Source organism: Entelurus aequoreus, linkage group LG02 (assembly GCF_033978785.1).
Source record: "Entelurus aequoreus isolate RoL-2023_Sb linkage group LG02, RoL_Eaeq_v1.1, whole genome shotgun sequence".
Classification (NCBI taxonomy): Eukaryota; Metazoa; Chordata; class Actinopteri; order Syngnathiformes; family Syngnathidae; genus Entelurus; species Entelurus aequoreus.
Genome location: NC_084732.1, coordinates 101,619,919 through 101,644,773, shown reverse-complemented (window position 1 = coordinate 101,644,773; position 24,855 = coordinate 101,619,919). Strand labels below are relative to the sequence as shown.

The window sequence follows — 24,855 nt, the reverse complement described above, 5'->3', positions numbered from 1 at the left end:
TAACAATATAGAAATAATGCATGTCAGTGTTTATTTGTAAATAACAATATATAAATAATAAATGGCAGTGTTTATCTGTAAATAACAATATATAAATAATAATAAATGTCAGTGTTTATCTGTAAATAACAATATATAAATAATAAATGGCAGTGTTTATCTGTAAATAACAATATATAAATAATAATAAATGTCAGTGTTTATCTGTAAATAACAATATATAAATAATAACTGTCAGTGTTTATTTGTAAATAACAATATATAAATAATAAATGGCAGTGTTTATCTGTAAATAACAATATATAAATAATAAATGGCAGTGTTTATCTGTAAATAACAATATATAAATAATAAATGTCAGTGTTTATCTGTAAATAACAATATATAAATAATAAATAGCAGTGTTTATTTGTAAATAACAATATATAAATAATAAATGGCAGTGTTTATCTGTAAATAACAATATATAAATAATAAATGGCAGTGTTTATCTGTAAATAACAATATATAAATAATAAATGGCAGTGTTTATCTTTAAATAACAATATATAAATGGCAGTGTTTATCTGTAAATAACAATATATAAATAATAATAAATGTCAGTGTTTATCTGTAAATAACAATATATAAATAATAACTGTCAGTGTTTATTTGTAAATAACAATATATAAATAATAAATGTCAGTGTTTATCTGTAAATAACAATATATAAATAATAATAAATGTCAGTGTTTATCTGTAAATAACAATATATAAATAATAACTGTCAGTGTTTAACTGTAAATAATAATATATAAATAATACATGTTAGGGTTTACCTGTAAATAACGATATATAAAAATAAATTCCAGTGTTTATCTGTAAATAACAATACATCAATAATAAATGTCAGTGTTTATCTGCAAATAAGAATATATAAATAATAAATGTCTGTGTTTATCTGTAAATAACAATACATAAATAATACATGCCAGTGTTTATCTGTAAATAACAATATATCAATAATAAATGTCAGTGTTTATCTGTAAATAACAATATATAAATAATAAATGTCAGTGTTTATTTGTAAAAACCAACATATAAATAATAAATGTCAGTGTTTATCTGTAAATAAAAAATTATAAACAATAAATGGCAGTGTTGATCTGTAAATAACAATAAATTAATAATAAATGTCAGTGTTTATCTGTAAATAACAATATATAAACGATAAATGTTAGTGTTTATCTCTAAATAACAATATATAAATAATACATATCAGTGTTTATCTGTAAATAACAATATATCAATAACAAATGTCAGTGTTTATCTGTAAATAACAATATATAAATAATAAATGTCAGCGTTTATTTGTAAAAACCAACATATAAATAATAAATGTCAGTGTTTATCTGTAAATAAAAAATTATATACAATAAATGGCAGTGTTGATCTGTAAATAACAATAAATTAATAATAAATGTCAGTGTTTATCTGTAAATAACAATATATAAATGATAAATGTTAGTGTTTATCTCTAAATAACAATATATAAATAATACATGTCAGTGTTTATCTGTAAAAAACAATACATCAATAACAAATGTCAGTGTTTATCTGTAAATAACAATTTATAAATAATAAATGTCAGTGTTTATATTTAAATAACAATTTATAAACAATATATGTCGGTGTTTATCTGTAAATAACAATTTATAAACAATAAATGTCGGTGTTTATCTGTAAATAACAATATATCAGTGTTTATCTGTAAATAACAATATATAAATGCTAAATGTTAGTGTTTATCTGTAAATAACAATATATCAATAATAAATGTAAGCTGGACTTCGATGTGCTAAAATCACAGGCATGTGTCGTTCTGCCAAAACTTGGTCAACTTAGCATTCTTGTTGTTAGCATCGCGTTGTCATTCACACGTCGCTCACGCCAAAGTCTCTCCAATGTCATGTGGAGCTGCGGATGTTGAACACTTAGCATTGCTAACAGCTGCTGATAGCATTTTGTTAGCATTAAGTGGCCTATTTTGATATTGCTCACTTCAAAGCTCACCAATGTGGAGATGTGTTATTGATGAGGCAGGAGTCGAATATTATGGGCCTGAACACTGTGTGCAAACTATAAAATGGTGTGTAGCATTAGTGTGTGTGTTGCATGTGATCTACTAAGACTGCATGTGCGTACGTGTTTTTGGACACGCAAACCTTTAGTAGATCAGGCCGTAAGTGGATTTAAAAGTTGTTTCTGCTAAAGTTGGTCAACTTTGATTGTCGCGGTACAGATAGAGCTGAGATTAGCCGTTGTGTTGTTAGCATTGTTCAGGCTAAACCCGGAAACAAAAGTCCCATACTGTGATCATTGGGTAATAGGAAATAGGACAAACACTGCACTGTAATACATATAAGTCAAGACTTAATTTCATACTTTACTTAGGACACAAATATGGAAAAAAAAATTTTTTTTAAATGTAGCAATATTTGAAGTGTCTGGTATGCAGTCTGGTGTGCCGTGGGAGATTATCTAATTTCACCTATTTGGGGTAAAACATATTTTTTGCAAAGCAGTAATTATAGTCTGCAAATGATGTGTTGTTGTTGAGTGTCGGTGCTGTCTAGAGCTCGGCAGAGTAACCGTGTAATACTCTTACATATCAGTAGGTGGCAGCTGGTAGCTAATTGCTTTGTAGATGTCGGAAACAGCGGGAGGCAGTGTGCAGGTAAAAAGGTGTCTAATGCTTAAACCACAAATAAACAAAAGGTGAGCAGCCCTAAGAAAAGGCATTGAAGCTTAGGGAAGGCTACGCAGAACCAAACTAGAACTGAACTGGCTACAAAGTCAACAAAAACAGAATGCTGGACGACAGCAAAGACTTACTGTGGAGCAAAGACGGCGTCCACAAAGTACATCCGAACATGACATGACAATCAATAATGTCCCCACAAAGAAGGATCAAAACAACTGAAATATTCTTGATTGCTAAAACAAAGTAGATGCGGGGAAATATCGCTCAAAGGAAGACATGAAACTGCTACAGGAAAATACCAAAACAAGAGAAAAAGCCACCAAAATAGGAGCGCAAGACAAGAACTAAAACACTACGCACAGGAAAACAGCAATAAAGTCCAAATGAGTCAGGGTGTGATGTGACAGGTGGTGACAGTACACCTACTTTGAGACAAGAGCTATATTGATGCATGCTTGGTTATGCTTTAAAGTCATATCCAACAATTGCGACAACGACTTTTTACAGTCAACTGAGTTTCCTTTTTTAAAGATTTCTGCTGGTGGTGTGCCTCCGCATTTTTTCAACGCAAAAAATGTGCCTTGTCTCCGAAAAGGTTGAAAAACACTGGCCTAGAGGGTGTTAACTTTCCAAAGTGTTATAATCCACTTACGACTTTCAGCATACAATGACGTAACTACGCCGGTGTGCGTAATACGCACCTTAGCTTTGTGTGGTTTTTAGCTAATAATAGCGTCTTGGCTAGCCAATGTTTGCTATCCTCGAACGAATGTTCCATCACAGGGTGTTCAAACGACAGAAAAGTTGAAGGATCTCGGGGCCACTTTGTACTTTTGTGTACATTCGAGATCCTGAAACCTATTAAGAGCCCACATGACAGTTATTATTAATTTCTTGTGTTTTGTATTATTTTCTTATTTTTCATTGCACTTCCTGTTGTCCTCCATTTGCTACAACCCTTCTGATATGAGCAGTGGCTCCGTCACCTGTCCATGATTAGCAATCAGAATGCTTTTCAGAAGCGGACTATTTTGCTTCGTATCTTAACGTTCTACATTTGCTTGCTTTCTGCGTCATGCACTTGTTATACATTTCACTTCCCAGCTGCACATTTTTGTTTTTGTGTTACCTGCGCTTCCCTAATAAAGAGGGATTCTTTTCTGCACTTGCTTGCCGTCTCTGCGTCCCGGGGTCCATGCATACACCGAATCATAACAATAAACAATACAGTGTAGTTTAACCAATTATTCTTATTCATATTATTTAGCGCACTCAAAATCTTAGCAAATCTGTAAAGACATTTTTACATATGTTCATAAAACACCATGTTGAAGACTCACATTTTAGTTTTCTGGTTCCATTTTTCCGATAGAACACCATTTTGGAAGAATGGTCGAAAATTCCTATAAACACACTCCGCAACCTTGTGGACAGCCTTTTCAGAAGAGTTGAAGCTGTAAGAGCTGCAAAAGGTGGACCGACATCATATTGAACCCTATGGGTTAGGAATGGGATGGCACTTCAAGTTCATATGTGAGTCAAGGCAGGTGGCCAAATACTTTTGGCAATATAGTGTATGTGTGTGTGTATGAGACGGTCAGTATTGATTGATTGATTGGTTGAAACTTGTATTAGTAGATTGCGCAGTACAGTACATATTCCGTACAATTGACCACTAAATGGTAACTAAATGGAATAAGTTTTTCAACTTGTTTAAGTTGGGGTCCATGTTAATCAATTCATGGTAGTAACAAACCTAAACCGCAAAAAAAATTCCTCGGACCAATCAGTAATTTTTGTAATAAATATGTCATGTTAAACCGTATCAGTAGCTTACCTGAGGTGTTCCTGTTATATGTTTTGGTTAGTAACATGTAGCTGAACCAGTTAAAATGAATAATGGCCCCTACCAAGATGGCCGCCATGTAGGCACGTCACTCAGTATGACTGCTGGTCAAAATGATTGATTGATTGATTGAAACTTTTATTGGTAGATTGCACAGTACAGTACGTATTCCGTATAATTGACCACTAAATGGTAACACCCCAATAAGTTTTTCAACTTGTTTAAGTCGGGGTCCACGTTAATCAATTCAATAATTATATTTGTGCTGTGTCATACCAATCTTTGCCTAACACAAGTATTGATTGATTGATCGAAACTTTTATTAATAGATTGCACATTACAGAACATATTCCGTACAATTGACCACTAAATGGTAACACCCGAATAAGTTTTTCAACTTGTTTAAGTCGGGGTCCACGTTAATCAATTCATGGTAATTTTTGTAATAAATATGTCATGTTAAACCGTATCAGTACCTTACCTGTGGTGTTCTTGTTATATGTTTTGGTTAGTAACATGTAGCTGAACCAGTTAAAATGAATAATGGCCCCTACCAAGATGGCCGCCATGTAGGCACGTCGCTCAGTATGACTGCTGGTCAAATTGATTGATTGATTGTTTGATTGAAACTTTTATTAGTAGCTTGCACAGTACAGTACATATTCCGTACAAATGGCCACTTAAAGGTAACACCCCAATAAGTTGTTCAACTTGTTTAAGTGGGGGTCCACGTTAATCAATTCATGGTCATTTTTGTAATAAATATGTCATGTTAAACCGTATCAGTAGCTTACATGTGGTGTTCTTGTTATATGTTTTGGTTAGTAACATGTAGCTGAACCAGTTAAAATTAATAATGGCCCCTACCAAGATGGCCGCCATGTAGGCACGTCACTCAGTATGACTGCTGGTCAAATTGATTGATTGATTGATTGATTGAAACTTTTATTAGTAGCTTGCACAGTACAGTACATATTCCGTACAATTGACCACTAAATGGTAACACCCGAATAAGTTTTTCAACTTGTTTAAGTCGGGGTCCACGTTAATCAATTCATGGTAATTTTTGTAATAAATATGTCATGTTAAACCGTATCAGTAGCTAACCTGGGGTGTTCTTGTTATAAGTTTTGGTTAGTAACATGTAGCTGAACCAGTTAAAATGAATAATGGCCCCTACCAAGATGGCCGCCATGTAGGCACGTCGCTCAGTATGACTGCTGGTCAAATTGATTGATTGATTGATTGATTGAAACTTGTATTAGTAGCTTGCACAGTACAGTACATATTCCGTACAATTGACCACTAAATGGTAACACCCGAATAAGTTTTTCAACTTGTTTAAGTCGGGGTCCACGTTAATCAATTCATGGTAATTTTTGTAATAAATATGTCATGTTAAACCGTATCAGTAGCTTACCTGTGGTGTTCTTGTTATATGTTTTGGTTAGTAACATGTAGCTGAACCAGTTAAAATGAATAATGGCCCCTACCAAGATGGCCGCCATGTAGGCACGTCACTCAGTATGACTGCTGGTCAAATTGATTGATTGATTGATTGAAACTTGTATTAGTAGATTGCACAGTACAGTGCGTATTCCGTACAATTGACTACTAAATGGTAACACCTGTTCTTGTTGTATGTTTTGGTTAGTAACATGTAGCTGAACCAGTTAAAATGAATAATGGACCCTACCAAGATGGCCGCCATGTAGGCACGTCGCTCAGTATGAGTGCTGGTCAAATAACTATATATGCGCTGTATCATACCAATTTTTGCCTAAAACAAGCAGCTAAGAATAAAATCTACTTACCTATCACGATGTCTTCAAACAGACCGAAAAAAATGCACATTTTGTTTAATAACCGTCTGATGGATGGACGTCTCTCTTATGGACGGTTTTGCCTTTTTTAAAATCTTTTTGGCCTTTCGGACTTCCCGTAGTTGCCGGATTTGGCGCCAGCCTCACCACTTCCGGGTTGCTCATTTGGGGACCTCTCTCTCTGAAGGACGCGCGCCTGTCCGCCAACATGGCTCTCAACCCTCACACTTCCACGCTGTCTTTGACTCTGCCCATATCGTGTCAGATATGCCTCGGAAAGGTAACGTCTGGTTTGTTCCCCCTGGCCCGGCCACGGCGACGTGAATGTTTTAGGATTCTTCGACAGCAACCCGGATGTGCACGTTACGTCGCCTGGGTTGTTGTTGTCGGCTCCAATGTTACATTTTGTTTGAAGTCTTGTGACGTAACAAATGCGCCTTCAGCATGACCGAGTGTTACATTATATGCATTAGGTCAGACAGCCGGTCATATGTGGCAACCACCACGTGTTCTGCTCGTCCTGCATGGAGATGTGGTTAAAGAAAGCAAGCCAGTGTCCGACGTGCAGAGTCCCCATAACCACGGAGACACCCTGCAGGGAAATCATCGGTGAGGATTGACGTGCTGTTTGTTCTGCCACAGGGTTACTTCTCCTTTAAAAGGGAAACTAAAGGGACACGCGGTAGAAAATGGATCCGATCCATCAACCACTGTGCCGCGGCACAGGCTGGTGTGCCGTGGGAGATGATCTAATTTCACCTATTTGGGTTAACAATATTTTTTTGCAAACCAGTAACTATAGTCTGCAAATGATGTGTTGTTGTTGCGTGTCTGTGCTGTCGAGAGCAGTGTTTTTCAACCTTTTTTGCGTTGAAAAACACCACCAGCAGAAATCATTAAAAAATGAAACTCGGTTGACAGTAAAAAGTCGTCGTCGCAATTGTTGGATATGACTTTAAAGCATAACCAAGCATGCATCACTATAGCTCTTGTCTCAAAGTAGGTGTACTGTCACCACCTGTCACATCACACCCTGACTTATTTGGACTTTTCTGGTGTTTTCCTGTGTGTAGTGTTTTACTTCTTGTCTTGCGCTCCTATTTTGGTGGCTTTTTCTCTTTTTTGTGGTATTTTCCTGTAGCATTTTGATGTCTTCCTTTGAGCGATATTTCCCGCATCTACTTTGTTTTAGCAATCATTGTTTTTATCCTTCTTTGTGGGGGACATTGTTGATTGTCATGTCACGTTCGGGTGTACTTTGTGGACGCCGTCTTTGCTCCGCAGTAAGTCTTTGCTGTCGTCCAGCATTCTGTTTTTGTTTCCTTTGTAGCCAGTTCAGTTTTAGTTTTGTTCTGCATAGCCTTCCCTAAGCTTCAATGCCTTTTCTTAGGGGCACTCACCTTTTGTTTATTTTTGGTTTAAGCCTTAGACACCTTTTTACCTGCACACTGCCTCCCGCTGTTTCCGACATCTACAACGCAATTAGCTACCGGCTGCCATCTACTGATATGGAAGAGTATTACACGGTTACTCTGCCGAGTTCTAGACAGCACCGACACTCAACAACAACAACACGTCATTTGTAGACTATAATTATTGATTAAAATAGGTGAAAATTAGATAATCTCCCATGGCACACCAGACTGTATCTCACGGCACACTAGTTGACAGTAAAAAGTCGTTGTCACAATTGTTGGATATGACTTTAAACCATAACCAAGCATGCATCACCTGTCACATCACGCCCTGACCTATTTTGAGTGTATTGCTGTTTTCCTGTGTGTAGTGTTTTAGTTCTTGCCTTGCGCTCCTATTTTGGTGTCTTTTTCTCTTTTTTGTGGTATTTTCCTGTAGCATTTTGATGTCTTCCTTTGAGCGATATTTCCCGCATCTACTTTGTTTTAGCAATCAAGAATATTTCAGTTGTTCTTATCCTTCTTTGTGGGTACATTTTTGATTGTCATATCACGTTCGGATGTACGTTGTGGACGCCGTCTTTGCTCCACAGTAAGTCTTTGCTGTCGTCCAGCATTCTGTTTTTGTTTACTTTGTAGCCAGTTCAGTTTTAGTTTTGTTCTGCATAGCCTTCCCTAAGCTTCAATGCCTTTTCTTAGGGGCACTCACCTTTTATTTATTTTTGGTTTAAGCATTAGACACCTTTTTACCTGCACACTGCCTCCCGCTGTTTCCGACATCTACAAAGCAATTAGCTAGCGGCTGCCACCTACTGATATGGATGAGTATTACACGGTTACTCTGCCGAGCTCTAGACAGCACCGACACTCAACAACACTTAGTTTTCAGGATATAATTACTGATTTGCAAATCTTATTTTTAACCCAAATAGGTGAAATTAGATCATCTCCCATGGCACACCAGACTGTATCTCACGGCACGCTAGTGTGCCGCGGCACAGTAAATGTATTTTTCATCAGTCCCTTGTTATGCGGTATGTTTGATTAGTACGTATTTGTCTAATCAGCCTGACCTAAGTTTTATGTAACACAGGCATGTGATTTTCAGTTTTTCTTCGTTTTTTTCCGACCGACAATGTGTCTTAAAATCTTGATCTGTCTATTTGCCATACCTGCCAACAACTACGGTTTTCCCGTAATGAGTACGGTTTTTGATAATCCAGTGGTAACAACTACAGTTTTCTATTATAAATGATGTACTTATAAATCAAAGCTACGTAGCGAAGCAACTCCACGGGCGGGGGACAACTTATACGGGAAACATCAATGATGATTGGTTGGTTTAGGTATAAAAACATCCATGATTGATTGGTTGTTTACTATGATGAGTCACGATTGGTTAAGATTAGGGCAAAACATTAGGGACAGGCCAATCAGAGGCAAGATAGGGCGGGTCACGGAACCAGGAAGTTAAATCACAACAGACATCCCAAATGACGAGGAAATTGTTGTAGAAGAGAAGAGGGAATATTCAAGCGGGCGATTTATATATTAAAAAACTACCGTAATTTCCGGACTATAAGCCGCTACTTTTCCCCCTCGTTCTGGTCCCTGCGGCTTATACAAGGGTGCGGCTTATTTACGGCCTGTTCTTCTCCGACACCGACGAAGAGGATTTCGGTGGTTTTAGTACGCAGGAGGAAGACGATGACACAATGATTAAAGACTGACTTTTCATATACCGGTAGGCTGGTTATTTTGATAACGTACAGGCGAGCACTTTGTATTACTTTGCACCGTTGTATTATTTGTACTCTGCACGAATGCTGTTCGCCATGTCAAAGATGTGAAAGTTTGATTGAATGATTGAAAGATTTATTGTTAATAAATGGGACGCTTTGCGTTCCCAAACAGTCATCTCTGTCCCGACAATCCCCTCCGTGGTAGCAGGAACCCCTATATACTACGCTAATTACACATCAAAACCCTGCGGCTTATAGTCGGGTGCGGCTTATACATGGAGCAATCTGTATTTTTCCCTAAATTTAGCCGGTGCGGCTTATAGTCAGGTGCGGCTTATAGTCCGGAAATTACGGTAGTTGAAGATGGCAGAGGGATTCTCTTCCGTAGATGTTTCTTCTAGCCATGTAGACCACGTCCAGGAAACCCACAATGTTGGCCACATTTGGACAAATGTATTCGTCTGGATAAAACATTAATTTGACTTGTCAGGTTCAAACACTGATGACATCTATTAAACAGGCAAGAAGCAAGGAATCATGCAGAGACAGAGTTAAATTTAGCTCAATGAAGAGAGACATTTTGGGCTGTACTCTTAGTCACAGAACCAACCTACGCTCTAAGGTAACAGTTCCACGTGCTCCTCTATTTATTTGGGAGGTCCCTGGTTACATCACTGAGGCTGCCTCTGAAGGAAGGGGGGGTAATCTCAGCAGCCCAATTTAGACACAATATATGACTATTCATGAAATGCAAATGTGCTGACACTCGTGATATCGCCCTGTCTCTGCTCTGTCTGCGTCACGGCACTCGATGTTCGCCCTTGGCAGTCAGCAGGCCGGTTCTGGATACAAACACTGATACGAGATAGCACAGATAGAAGAGTACAACTTCAGCACAATTGATAATAACTATAGCAACGGCCTTTAAGCATACGAGTTGTAATTATTCTAACACTTGTTTACTATGTAAGCCCAAATCAAAAGTGGAAGAGGTGGAATACACATTTAAGAACACACATGTTTGCTACAGTACAGCCTGTCTAAATGCTACATTGCTGTTTCACAACAAGACAGTAGCTGACATTCTGTTCATTATTTCTACTCTTTATATTTTGACATTGATTAGTTGAACCCTTTTGAAACATAAACAACATGACTGCAATATGTTGATTTCATGCTATAAATCACAGGTGACTATTCAGATAAAGGAAGTTAGCTAATGGAAGAAACATTGTTTGTACCCTATAAGGGTGTAACGGTACGTGTATTTGTATTGAACCGTTTCGGTACGGGGGTTTCGGTTCGGTTCGGAGGTGTACCGAACGAGTTTCCACACGGACATATTAAGTAGCGTACCGCACGTTGTGTAAACAATGCACACCGAGGCACAACACACGGCATGCTAGCAGCTAACGGGCTAGGATAGACTGACCATACGTCCTCTTCACCGGACATGTCCTCTTTTGCGGGGCTGTCCGGGCGGAGTTTCTTAAATGCCTCAAATGTCCGGCATTTTGAGTTAGGGTTGCGTGTATTTTCAATGTACGTTCAGGGTTAAGAAGGGGTTAAAAACAAAACAAATTGTGAGCGCAGCAGCATTGGTGAGGGAGGGGCAGAGACAGAGAGAGAGAGAGTTATGATAAACGCGCATGCGTCGCCAGGCTCTGCTTTTTATCCATAGATTTATCACATTTAATTTTTTATCATCTATAGCAGGGGTGTCAAAAGTGTGCCCCGGAGGCCGTTTGCGGCCCACAGCCATACTTGCCAACCTTGAGACCTCCGATACCGGGAGGTGGGGGGTGTGGTTGGGGGCGTGGTTAAGAGGGGAATATATTTAAGCTAGAATTCACCAACTCAAGTATTTCATATATATATGTATGTATGTATGTATGTATGTATGTATGTATGTATGTATGTATGTATGTATGTATGTATGTATGTATGTGTATGAAATACTTGACTTTCAGTGAATTCTAGCTATATATATATATATATATATATATTTATTTTATTATACATATAAATAAAAGAAATACTTGAATTTAAGTGTTCTGGATGCTATCCAGTAGATGGCAGTATTGCCCTGTTTAAGAGTGTCACAACATTGCTGTTTACGGCAGAAGAACTGCTTTACGGTAGACTAAACGTGACTGCTGTTGTTGTGTGTTGTTACCGCGCTGGGAGGACGTTAATGAAACTGCCTAACAATAAACCCACATAAGAAACCAAGAACTCGCCCTCGGTCATTCTACAGTTATGAAGTCATTGGGCAGGCAAGCTGTTTATATTGTGGGAAAGCGGATGTGAGAACAGGCTGTCTCCACTCAGGTCCGCTTTGAGCTGGAGGGGGCGTGGCCTCCAGCTCCGGCTGAATACCGGGAGTTTGTCGGGAGAAAATTTCTGTCGGGAGGTTATCGGGAGAGGCGCTGAATACCGGGAGGGTTGGCATGTGTGCCCACAGCTAATGTTTTAAAGGCCCACGGCACATTCTAAAAATACCATTAAAATAAACAAAAACATAACAAAAGTTAAATAAAAAAGCTTAAAGGTTAAATGTAATTTAGAAAAAGTTGCAATGTTGACTAATAAAACAAAGCTGTTTTTTCTTTCTTTCAAACTGTCATTGCTCAAAACATAATATTGAATCAAAATCAATGTTATTATGAATTATTGACCTATCCAAGGTTCCCATTACTTCACATCAAATATTCCACTAAGACAAATATTTTTGGTGGAAGATTTTGCAAATTTAGTAAATAAATAACCCAAAAAATGTATATTTTGTTGTTTTCTTACTGTACCGAAAATGAACCGAACCGTGACCTCTAAACCGAGGTACGTACCGAACCGAAATTTTTGTGTACCGTTCCACCCTTAGTACTCTATGATTTTTGCATTTAGAGCACTTAGAATCGGAGAGGAAAATGTATGGCAATCTTTAATGTGTGGATTATGTTTTTGTTGGTGTTACAGGAGGTACCAATGATCACACTGAGAGCCCATCTGTGAGAAAATGTCTCAGGAAAACAAGAGGAGAGCTTCTTCTTCGCGAGTATGAGGTATAAACCCACCACTTTCTCTCATACAGTTTAAAGGCCTACTGAAAGCCACTACTAGCGACCACGCAGTCTGATAGTTTATATATCAATGATGAAATCTTAACATTGCAACACATGCCAATACGGCCGGGTTAACTTATAAAGTGACATTTTAAAATTCCCGGGAAATATCCGGCTGAAACATCGCGGTATGATGATGTATGCGCGTGACGAAGTCCGAGTAACGGAAGTTATGGTACCCCGTAGAATCCTATACAAAAAGCTCTGTTTTCATTTCATAATTCCACAGTATTCTGGACATCTTTTGCAATTTTTTTAATGAACAATGAAGGCTGCAAAGAAGACAGTTGTAGGTGGGATCAGTGTATTAGCAGCGGACTACAGCAACACAACCAGGAGGACTTTGTTGGAGCGCTAGCCGCCGACTTCACCTTGACTTCCTACGTCTCCGGGCCGCCAAACGCATCGGGTGAAGTCCTTCGTCCTTCTGCCGATCGCTGGAACGCAGGTGAGCACGGGTGTTGATGAGCAAATGAGGGCTGGCTGGCGTAGGTGGAGACGTCACGTTAGCTCGTAGCTAAAGCATTTCGCCGATGTATTGTCGTGGAGATAAAAGGCACCGAATGTCCATTTCGCGTTCTCGACTCTCATTTTCAAGAGGATATAGTATCCCAGGTGGTTTAAAATACAAATCTGTGATCTACAATAGAAAAAGGAGAGTGTGGAATCCAATGAGCCAGCTTGTACCTAAGTTACGGTCAGAGCGAAAAAAGATACGTCCATCGCTGCCTCTCAAGTCCTTCACTGTAACGTTCCTCATCTACGAATCTTTCATCCTCGCTCAAATTAATGGGGTAATCATCACTTTCTCGGTCCGACTCTCTCTCGCTCCATTGTAAACAACGGGGAATTGTGAGGAATACTAGCTCCTGTGACGTCACGCTACTTCCGGTACAGGCAAGGCTTTTTTTTTATCAGCGAGCAAAAGTTGCGAACTTTATCATCGATTTTCTCTACTAAATCCTTTCAGCAAAAATATGGCAATATCGCGAAATGATCAAGTATGACACATAGAATGGATCTGCTATTCCCGTTTAAATAAAAAACAAATCATTTCAGTAGGCCTTTAATTAAACATCTTAACACCTTATTTTCCCAGCCGAGCTGCAGTACATTCATGTTTTACGTTGTCTGATATGGAAATACAGGCAAGAAAGAAGAAATGGTAGTCATTTCTGAGCAGTTTTGAGATTTGGAAGATGAAAAGCTGGACGGAGGGATTGTTTTCTCGAGTCTTCTTGCCTTTTTACAGGAAGAAATTGAGGGTCTCGTTAGAGACAACGAGGATCTGAAAAGCAAAAATCAAAGTCTGGAACTGCAGCTGGGAAGCGCTCTGGATCCTTGCAGTATTAACTCTGTGCAAGCAGACGACAGAAGACTGGAGCCTTCCGTCATGGAGGAGTGGGCCAACCGGCTGCAGACTGCCAAGGATGTTTGTGATCAAGTGAAACAGGACCTGGACAAGCTTAAGGAGGCATGCACCTTTTTTAATACTGCTCTTTTACGGACATTTTCATCACTTCCCCGTTAGGGTTGTATAGTATAGTAACACTGAAACGCCCTCAGGAAGAAGTGCTTTAACCCCGTAAGACCCAAATATAGAAAAACCTAAAAAAAATATATTTGACCTTTCAGATGTTGTTGTAGGAGGCATTTGATGCAGAAATTGAAGAGTTAAAAAAAAAAAAAGTTTATGGGATGGGAGCAGAATTTCTGTATTTGTACTCGCGTTGTCTGAACAACTACGGTTCATTTGCAGGGTTGATTGCTTACTTAGCACCATAATGGTATATACTAGGGATGTCCGATAATGGCTTTTTGCCGATATCCGATATGCCGATATCGTCCAACTCTTTAATTACCGATACCGATATCAACCGATATATACAGTCGTGGAATTAACACATTATTATGCCTAATTTGGACAACCAGGTATGGTGAAGATAAGGTACTTTTTAAAAAAAATTATCAAATAAAATAAGATAAATAAATTAAAAACATTTTCTTGAATAAAAAAGAAAGTAAAACAATATAAAAACAGTTACATAGAAACTAGTAATTAATGAAAATTTGTAAAATTAACTGTTGAAAGGTTAGTATTATTAGTGGACCAGCAGCACGCACAATCATGTGTGCTTACGGACTGTATCCCTTGCAGACTGTATTGATATATAATGTAGGAACCTGGGGCTGTACTTATCAAGCTTCTTAGAGTGCCATTTTACACTTAAGTCCTGAGAATTTGCGAAATTTAGTCCTACTCTCAAACTTAAGAGTAAAAGCTTTTTATCAACGTTCTTAAGTCTAAGAATCACTCCTACTCTCCACAATATTTAAGAGACCTTCAGAGGTGTCTTAAGTGGTTAGGAGTTGCCAGCAGGGGATGGCACTGAGGCGAGAGAGACGTGCGGTCAGGGAACGGAACAATGTTTTGTTTTTTTTTGATGACGAGCAGCTGATCAAACGGTATCGTTTAGACAGAGCAGATATTATTTTTGTCACAGATTTAATACTTTTCGATTTCTTGTTGATTTCTGCATGTGTCTGCAGTGGGCTAGTATATATAGAGCCACCCACACCAGTTTCAAATTAGTTGCCTAATTAATGAATTGGAAAGAAAATGTTATGAGAGTAGCGTATGTGTGTGGCCGTGAGGTGAGTGACGTCAGTGAGTGTGTGGGCGAGAGAAGAGAGGGAGCGGTAGCGTGAGTGCCGGCGGGGACTAGTTTGTTTTGTATTATTTTGTAGTTTATTGTCAAAATATACACTCCCATTGTCCACTTAAATATTTCCAAGATATTTCTTTATTCTTAGACAACGGATTCCCTTCCATGATTGGTCATTTCTATGGACACAGAAATTACGTCACCTAAAATTCCGTTTACGGCACATAGTAATGTCGTAATTCAGCTCTGAGTGTGACACTTAAGATTCAGTCCTACACTTCGCTGAAAGTGTGAGTAAGACGCTTGATAACTAACTTTTAAGTGCAGCTTTCAGCGAAGAATTTATTTACTCTTAAGTCAACTTTTAGCAGACTTCTTAGGAGTAATTCTAAGAAGCTTGATAAGTACGGCCCCAGAATATTAATAACAGAAAGAAACAACCCTTTTGTGTGAATGAGTGTAAATGGGGGAGGGAGGTTTTTTGAGTTGGTGCACTAATTGTAAGTGTATCTTGTGTTTTTTATGTGGATTTAATAATAATTAAAAAAAACTTTTAAAAAAAACGATACTGATAATAAAAAAACCGATACCGATAATTTCCGATATTACATTTTAACGCATTTATCGGCCGATAATATCGGTCTGCCGATATTATCGGACATCTCTAGTATATACCATTAATAATATTCACACTCTAGTTATATTTTTATGAAGTCATTTATTACAAATATAAAACACATGAAACAAGATAAAACGCTTAAAAAACACTTTTTTTCCCCTCTTATAATTGCAACAATTATATAACAAGCTCTAAATGAAATTTGATGCATCTGTTGCACAATAACTACATATGTACATGCTCTAGACATTGTAATAACAACCAAAAAATATATAAAATACATTTAATTGGATGAATCCAGTCCGATGAAACAAATAGATTTTGTTTGAAGGAAACCTTGAGAGGTTGTGTGAGTTCATGGCCAGAAGGCGTGACTTATAAACAAATGTACGATCCAATAGCCTTGTGAGACTGAACAATAGGACCCTATGACTATGTAAATGTGGTAAAAATAAATAAATATATATAATAGATTGTTTTTAAGGATGGTTAAAGGTAACGTAATTTTACAACAAGGGGTGTTACAGGGTTAAGACGGCGGTCCCCAACCTGTTTGGCACCACCGACCGGTTTAATGTAGGCATTATTTTCAGGGACCGGCTTTCCACTTGTGCCAGATAAATACCAGTGTTTCCCATAAACTGCCAAGATACCTGTGGTGGTGGGGGCGTGGCTATGGGCGTGGTCACCATCACATCATCGAGCAATTTGCATAATTTACTACAATGATATGATTTTCTCTAAAAAGGCTTAAAAAATGTATACTTACTAATTAATAATAACAGTTTTGTTTTAAACGTCCATCCATCCATTTTACAATATAATTACAACACTTTATGTACATATTTATATACAGATTTGAACAATAAGTTATTCACTGAAATATATTTATTAATTGTGGTTCTTACAAAAAATATATCTTATAAAATATAAAAGCTAAAATGTCTCTTAAAGCTCTGCCCATTTAATTAGTGCATACTAAATAATTTAACTTTAGCCTACTACTACAACCATATTATTTACCAGCAACATAAAGTGAAACAGAGGCAGAGGTGTCCTGCCACAGTCAGTAACAAATAAACAGAAAACAGTAGTGGTCAAATACAAATAAGGCAACAAGAGAAGTATCCTACACTTCTCTTTTGTAAAGTAAATCTGAACAGCCTATATGGGCATCTACATCAACTATATGATTTGCCTGAGAAGCTGGACAGGACAAAAAAAAATAAATTAATTTGTGGCGGACGTAATTCTTTCGTGGCGGGCCGCCACAAATAAATGAATGTGTGGGAAACACTGAATACAGCAAAAATAAGTGCATGAAAAATATGACTCACTATAACGCTGAATTGGCTACAATCTGTCACATTTATATTTTATATGTTCATTAATGTGCTTTGTATCATGTCACAAAGTCATAACAAATGAGAAATTCCTATGAGGCATTTTATTGTACATCTATAAAGCTTATTGGTGTGTCTAGTGGGACAGGCGAAAGTTAAGCCGGAGAAAATGCAGTCGTTTATGAATTATTTTATGTTTCTCTGCAGCCCGGTAGCAAATGCGTCACGGACCAGTACCGGTCCCCGGACCGGTCCCCGGACCGGTGGTTGGGGACCACTGCTTTAAGACATGGCTAGCTAGCGAGCAGCTAACATCCATCCGCTGTCGACAGTGTTTTAGCTACTTCTAAATCACTAATCCTCGCCTCCATGGCAACAAATGAATTATGTTTCTTACAAGTATCATTATCACTGCAGGACGAGGAATAGCTAAACATGCTTCACTACACACCGTAGGAGGATACAATAGCTCACCGGTGTCACAATGTAAACAAATGCCATGGGTGGATCTACACCTGACATCCACTGTAATGATACCAAGTACCATAGCGTATTTAGTCGATACTACTATGATTACATTTATATTTTTTATCGTCACAAAATATTTTTTCCTTTTAGAAAAAATTAATATTGTGTTTATAAACTCAGGAAATACGTCCCTGGACACATGAGGACTTTGAATATGACCAATGTATGATCCTGTAACTACTTGGTATCGAATCGATGCCCAAATTTGTGGTATCATCCAAAACTAACTAGGGCTGCAACAACTAATCGATTAAATCGATTAAAATCGATTTTAATCGATTAAATCGATTAAAATCGATTTTAAAAATAGTTGCCGATTAATTTAGTCATCGATTCGTTGGATCTATGTTATGCGCATGCGCAGAGGCTTTAAAAAAAATAAAAAAAATAATTTTTATTTTTTTAAATAAATCTTTATTTATAAACTGCAACATTTACAAACAGCTGAGAAACAATAAACAAAATAAGTATGGTGCCATTTTTTCAATAAAATACTGGAAAGGATAGAAATGTAGTTTTTCTCTTTTATCCGATTATTAATCGATTAATCGAAGTAATAATCGATTATCAAATTAATCGTTAGTTGCAGCCCTAAAACTAACTAACAACAGAAGAATAAGTGATTATTACATTTTAACAGAAGTGTAGATAGAACATGTTAAAACTGAAAATAAGCAGATATTAACAGTAAATGAACAAGTGGATTAATAATCAATTTTTACAGCTTGTCCCTCATAATGTGTACAAAATAATAGGTGTATAAATGACACAATACGTTACTGCATACGTCAGCAGACTAATTAGGAGTCTTTGTTTGTTTACTTACTACTAAAAGACAAGTTGTCTAGTATGTTCACTATTTTATTTAAGGACTAAATTACAATAATAAACATATGTTCCATGTACCCTAAGATGTTTTGTTCAAATAAAGCCAAAAATGCCTTTTTTTTTTGTGGTCCCCCTTTATTTAGAAAAGCATCGAAATACATGTTGGTACCGGTACCAAAATATTGTTATGGAGACAAGCCTAGTCCCCATGAAATAACATCTCCTGGTGTTACTCTTGTCATCCTCAGGCAAATAAAGCCTTGAGATCTCAGAATGTTGACCTGGTACAAGAGAACATGAGACTGAAAGCCGAGGTGGTCAACAGGTCTCCACAAAAGTAAGTATTTGTATATTATTAAATACTGATGGTGGTTGGCTAAGTTATTTTTTTGTACATGTATTTAAGCACCGTATTGTTCCATATCAGAGAAAGTTTTACATAACTGTTGCGTATGTAACGTTTTTAAACACAGACATGTAAAAGTGGGTGATCAATTAACATTGTAGAAATATTTTTTTTACCGTTTTGAAATAAGCGTTTTTCTGTACAAACGTTTTGAGACATACAGTTTGCTAAATTCATCTGCTGTCAACCGGGGTGGGCACGCTTTGAGTCACTACAAAAAGGCGCTATATAAGTATCATTCATTAGTACCGAATTTTCTGGACTATAGAGCGCACCTACTACATTTCCAAACAAAAAATATTTCCATGTATTAGCTGCATCAGACTATAAGCTGCAGATATATACATTGTGAAATTAGTTATTTACACAGAAAGATTGTGTAAATGTGTATTTATACACCTTAATTGTTCCAAACGGTGTCTGTAACACGGCAGTAAAACGGCTGATCAAACAAAACAGAAGTCATCGCCATGGACCCACTAGCCGCGGAAGCTCGCTCCCCAATCAGCTAAACTGACTCAATAACTCCACGGTGACGTTTTGGTGAATTCACGTAAACTTAAAATACAAAAAGAATGCCAATGTAATTTAATAATACTAACAACCGTAAACGTGTTAGCATATTAGTTCATGTTAGCGGTGCTAGCTTCATTACATTATGATAGCGTGTACAGATATGCATGAACACACTCCTACACACATGCTGTGGTTTAGTAAGTATGAATTGTTTTAGTTATGTTGTAAAACTTGCAGACCTTGTTTGGAGTGCTCAAATGAAGAATCGTAAAAGTAAAAACGCTACGGACGGCTGGAAGACCGAATGGCACGTCTACTTCCGGTTGAAAGCGCCAAACAGAAGGGCAACGCTGCACCTGCAGTGAGGGAACTCCTCCAAAAGGTGGCGCATTAGCACAAACAATAACACACCTATTTTGTACTATAAACATTATGGGTTATCAGTTAGGGGTGTAACGGTACGTGTATTTGTATTGAACCGTTTCGGTACGGGGGTTCCGGTTCGGTTTGGAGGTGTACCGAACGAGTTTCCACACGGACATATTAAGTAGCCTAACGCACGTTATGTAAACAATGCACACCGAGGCACAACACACGGCATGCTAGCAGCTAACGGGCGACGATAGACTGACCATACGTCCTCTTTTCACCGGACATGTCCTCTTTTGCGGAGTTTCTTAAATGCCTCAAATGTCCGGCATTTTGAGTTAGTTGCGTGTATTTTCAATGTACGTTCAGGGTTAAGAAGGGGTTAAAAACAAAACAAATTGTGCGCGCAGCAGCATTGGTGAGGGAGGGGCAGAGACAGAGAGAGAGAGAGAGTTATGATAAATGCGCATGCGTCGCCAGGCTCTGCTTTTAATACATAGAATTATCACATTCAATTTTTTATTATCTATAGCAGGGGTGTCAAAAGTGTGGGATTGCACATAGCGGCACGCACGTACGGGCAAGCGATCAAATGTTTGGAAGCCGCAGCTGCGTACTTCGTTACACATACAAATTAAACAAAATGCTTATGGCTACATTCCACGTCTGCGTATCCAACTCAAAGTCCTCCTGGTAAGAGTCTCTGTTGTCCCAGTTCTCCACAGGCCAATGGTAAAGCTTGACTGTCATCTCTAGAGAATGTAAACAATGAAACACCGGCTACGTGTTTGTGTTGCTGCAGCCGGCCGCTAATACACCGCTTCCCACCAACAGCTTTCTTCTTTGCTGTCTCCATTGTTCATTGAACACATTGCAAAATATTCACCAACGCAGATGTCCAGAATACTGTGGAATTTTGCGATGAAAACAGACGACTTAATAGCTGGCCACAATGCTGTCCCAAAATGTCCGCTACAATCCGTGGCGTCATCATACCGAGACGTTTTCAGCAGGATATTTCGCGCGGAATTTAAAATTGCACTTGAGTAATCTAACCCGGCCGTATCGGCATGTGTTGCAACGTTAAGATTTCATCATTGATATATAAACTATCAGACTGCGTGGTCGCTAGTAGTGGCTTTCAGTAGGCCTTTAATGTGGACTCAGCACCTTCCCTAGGTGCTTGATGGTGATGTTGCACAAGTAACGTCTTGTATTAGTCGCGATTAGGAATGATATCAATTTGGCCGACGATAGCTTTTAATGCTGTCGTCGTATCGTGATAATGCCTGTTAATGACACGTTCCAGCTGTGTCCCAGCGACAAAGGAACAACCGCAAGCCGCCAGCCAACCTGCTTTTAAACCAGCAATCCTCCCCTTTGAGGTGGCAAATAAAGTAAGTTGCTTGCAAGTACCATTATCACTGGAGGACAAGGAACAGCTTAACATGCTACACGACACACTGTAGGAGGATGCAATAAGCCTTGCTAATTGATAAAGTAAGGCTTTGGAATGCATACAAAGGTGGGTGTAACGATACTAACATCGACAGTAATGATACCAAGTACACCAGCCATGTATGGTCGATACTCAATGATTAGATTACATTCTCAGGAAATAAGTCCCTGCATACAGGAAGTCCGTAAGGACAAAAATCAAAGAATTTAAATCAGTAGGAAATAATTAAAATAAAAAATTGATATTGTTACACCTGCATTCTGTGTTGGTCCGATTATAATAGTGACCAAAAATGTAATCCTTCAGTGATGTAGAAAATTTGAAGTATTAGCATTGGTATGACCGATACTGCCCGGGTGACTACTTGGTATTGGACCGAAACCGAAATTTGTAGTAATGTGAAGTATCCCAACAGCAGAAGTATAAGTTACTATTACATTTTAACAGACGTGTGTACACATAAACATTTTACAGCAGAAAGTTACCATATATTAACTGTAAATTAATAATAGTTTTGATAAAATAATACAATCAATTGAATGCCCTGAAAACCAGAAATGACGTAATGTTGTCAGCAGCTAAATTCAAAAGAAGGCACTCATAAAAACTTATGAAAAATAAATGCACATACAGTTACTAAAATAAATACATTGTAACCAAATTATTAGGTAATATAAAATAAAAGTGCAAATGAAAATACAGCTTCAATGCTTCAGTTATATTTTTTGCCCTTCTCTGACTTTAGTTTGTTTGATATTACTGCCACAAGTGGTGGAAAAGTGTATTACAACCGAGTGCCACATACAGACCACAGCTGAGAAACATTATTTTTTTGGCCGCCCTCAAAGGGGCGCTTGTGGCCCAACAATGGGCCCCGGCCCTATGGTTAAATAATAACATTTCAGCCTGATCCCAGAGATGTTTTCCTGCACTCGGACATTGTAAAAGACCCGATGGTTCGTCCCCAGGTTTGGTCGTTACACCGTCGCTGCCCTGGAAGCGAAAATCCAACAGTATCAGCGAGACGTGGAGCAGCTGAAGAAGGCCCTGGAACGCAGTGATCAGTACATCGAAGAACTGGAGGGTCGGGTCACCATGTCTGAAAAGAGATATTCAGAGATGCAGGAGTCTGGTAAAAAGACCAAAGCTGGACCAGAATCCCTGAGCCAGCAACAGAAGATCAACATGATGATCAGAAGCCTGAGTGATAACGAACGAGGTTCCATCTGCAGCAATCCTGAAGGAGACGCGCTGACGTTCTCACGGTCTCACAGTTTGATGTTCTCGTCCTGCGGGGACCTCAAGGACTCTCCCAAGACTCTGTGCGGCCTCCCCGATAAGAGCGAGGACTTGGACGCCACCTCTGACTTCTTGCCCGCCACTCCGTCCTCCGCCTTCCGCTCCCTGACTCTGAGGAGTCCAGGAGTGCGCGAGAAGAAGGTCGCCTTCAAACCCGTGGCCCATTTCAGGAAGCTCGATTTCGATGGCGTTCCCAGTCCTACGAAGAGCGCCGCAGAGGAGCAGTCCAACGACGAGGACAAGTTCACCAATGGTTTGTCCCCCAACACAGACATGGATCCCATAAAGACTGTTTTTTGGGGCACTTGGAACTGCTCTAAGTCCAATGACCAATCGTCTCCAGGTCCAAGTTCTGAAGGCTTAGTTTCGGACTCCATGTCTGAGACTGTCGGCGTTGAAGAACCCGACATTTTCCAGAAGTCCAGTGAAGCCTCCATGGATGCCGCTTATCTGGACAAAATCTCAGAGTTGGACTCCATGATGCTGGACGGAGAGAGCTCCAGTAGCCGGGGTTCTCAGCTCTCCTTGGCACCTTCCCCTTCTGCCGACTTGGACCTCACTCTGGTAGCAGAACCGCAACCCTGCCCCGGTGTCGTTGCGGTCGGGAACGGCGAGGCTCCCGGAGGAGAAGATCCTGTATCCCTGCCGACAGCTGTGGAGGAGAGCAGAGAGCCGGGTCATGTGGAGCACACGGAAACTTCTCACACTGAAGAACTCTCCTTTGATTTGCTCTTCGACGCCCTGGAAGAGACCAAGGCGTGTCTCTCGGGTTCGGTGGGCCAGGACCAGGACAGCCAGTGTCCTCCTGTGACCACGTCCAGCGACAGACTGAACAGCAGCCAGCCCACCAAAAGGAAGTCTCACAGTCCCTTCAACACAAACAGTCCCACCAAGCTTTCAAAGCTCATGTGAAGGTTCCCAGAAACACCAGCTCGACTTTTTCTACCTTTACAAAAAAAAAAAAAAAATCATCCTATCCACCCAGTAATGCACGTTGAATAGATTTTTTTTAAGAAGTCTGATAGTAAAGTTGTATTTTTCGTGTTTTGTGTCTCTTCTGTAAAGTCCAACTTTCTTGTGTGCTAGAAAATGATGCTCTTCTGGAAAAAAAAGATGATGTAGTGTGTTGGAAATGAATTAAAATGATCTTGCAATAAGAATTTTCACTGGTTGAATTTCTCTTTTTTTTAGCCGGTGTCTCAAACTCAATTGTGTAATGTTCATTTTGTTGTTACTCAGCCAGCGTTTGTGGGTCTGATGGACCCCCGTTGCATTTTGTGGCTTTTAATGCCTCACAAACACTTTTATGTTCAAATACTGAACTGATGTTTACCTTGTCCCAATAAACATCTTTAACTTTTATGTTAAAATACTGAACAGATGTTTACCTTATCCCAATAAACATCTTTAACTTTTATGTTCAAATACTGAACTGATGTTTACCTTGTCCCAATAAACATCTTTAACTTTTATGTTCAAATACTGAACAGATGTTTACCTTATCCAAATAAACATCTTTAACTTTTATGTTCAAATACTGAACAGATGTTTACCTTATCCCAATAAACATCTTTAACTTTTATGTTAAAATACTGAACTGATGTTTACCTTATCCCAATAAACATCTTTAACTTTTATGTTCAAATACTGAACAGATGTTTACCTTATCCCAATAAACATCTTTAACTTTTATGTTCAAATACTGAACAGATGTTTACCTTATCCCAATAAACATCTTTAACTTTTATGTTCAAATACTGAACTGATGTTTACCTTGTCCCAATAAACATCTTTAACTTTTATGTTCAAATACTGAACTGATGTTTACCTTGTCCCAATAAACATCTTCAACTTTTATGTTAAAATACTGAACAGATGTTTACCTTATCCCAATAAACATCTTTAACTTTTATGTTCAAATACTGAACAGATGTTTACCTTGTCCCAATAAACATCTTTAACTTTTATGTTCAAATACTGAACTGATGTTTACCTTGTCCCAATAAACATCTTTAACTTTTATGTTCAAATACTGAACAGATGTTTACCTTATCCCAATAAACACCTTTAACTTTTATTTTGAAAATACTGAACAGATGTTTACCTTATCCCAATAAACATCTGTTCAGTA

At 38.4% G+C, this 24,855-nt stretch overlaps 1 protein-coding gene across 1 annotated transcript; it reads left to right on the top strand.

The window, feature by feature from the left end:
* Positions 1-6,475: 6,475 nt before the first annotated feature.
* LOC133641789 (ORC ubiquitin ligase 1-like) lies at positions 6,476-23,892 on the top strand. Its single transcript, XM_062035808.1, has 6 exons — positions 6,476-6,692; positions 6,886-7,021; positions 12,546-12,631; positions 13,944-14,165; positions 18,924-19,012; positions 22,394-23,892. Exons 1-6 carry the CDS (start codon positions 6,621-6,623, stop codon positions 23,634-23,636), a joined length of 1,848 nt encoding a protein of 615 aa, XP_061891792.1. The 5' UTR covers positions 6,476-6,620; the 3' UTR covers positions 23,637-23,892.
* Positions 23,893-24,855: the final 963 nt, after the last annotated feature.

What these genes read in the sequence shown, in the direction of transcription:
- LOC133641789 (XM_062035808.1), top strand. Translation starts at nt 6,621, where the DNA reads ATGGCTCTCAACCCTCACACTTCCACGCTGTCTTTGACTCTGCCCATA. An exon ending in TTCTTCTTCGCGAGTATGAG is followed by an intron (nt 12,632 to 13,943) that starts GTATAAACCCAC and finishes GCCTTTTTACAG; the next exon opens with GAAGAAATTGAGGGTCTCGT. An exon ending in GTCAACAGGTCTCCACAAAA is followed by an intron (nt 19,013 to 22,393) that starts GTAAGTATTTGT and finishes GTTCGTCCCCAG; the next exon opens with GTTTGGTCGTTACACCGTCG.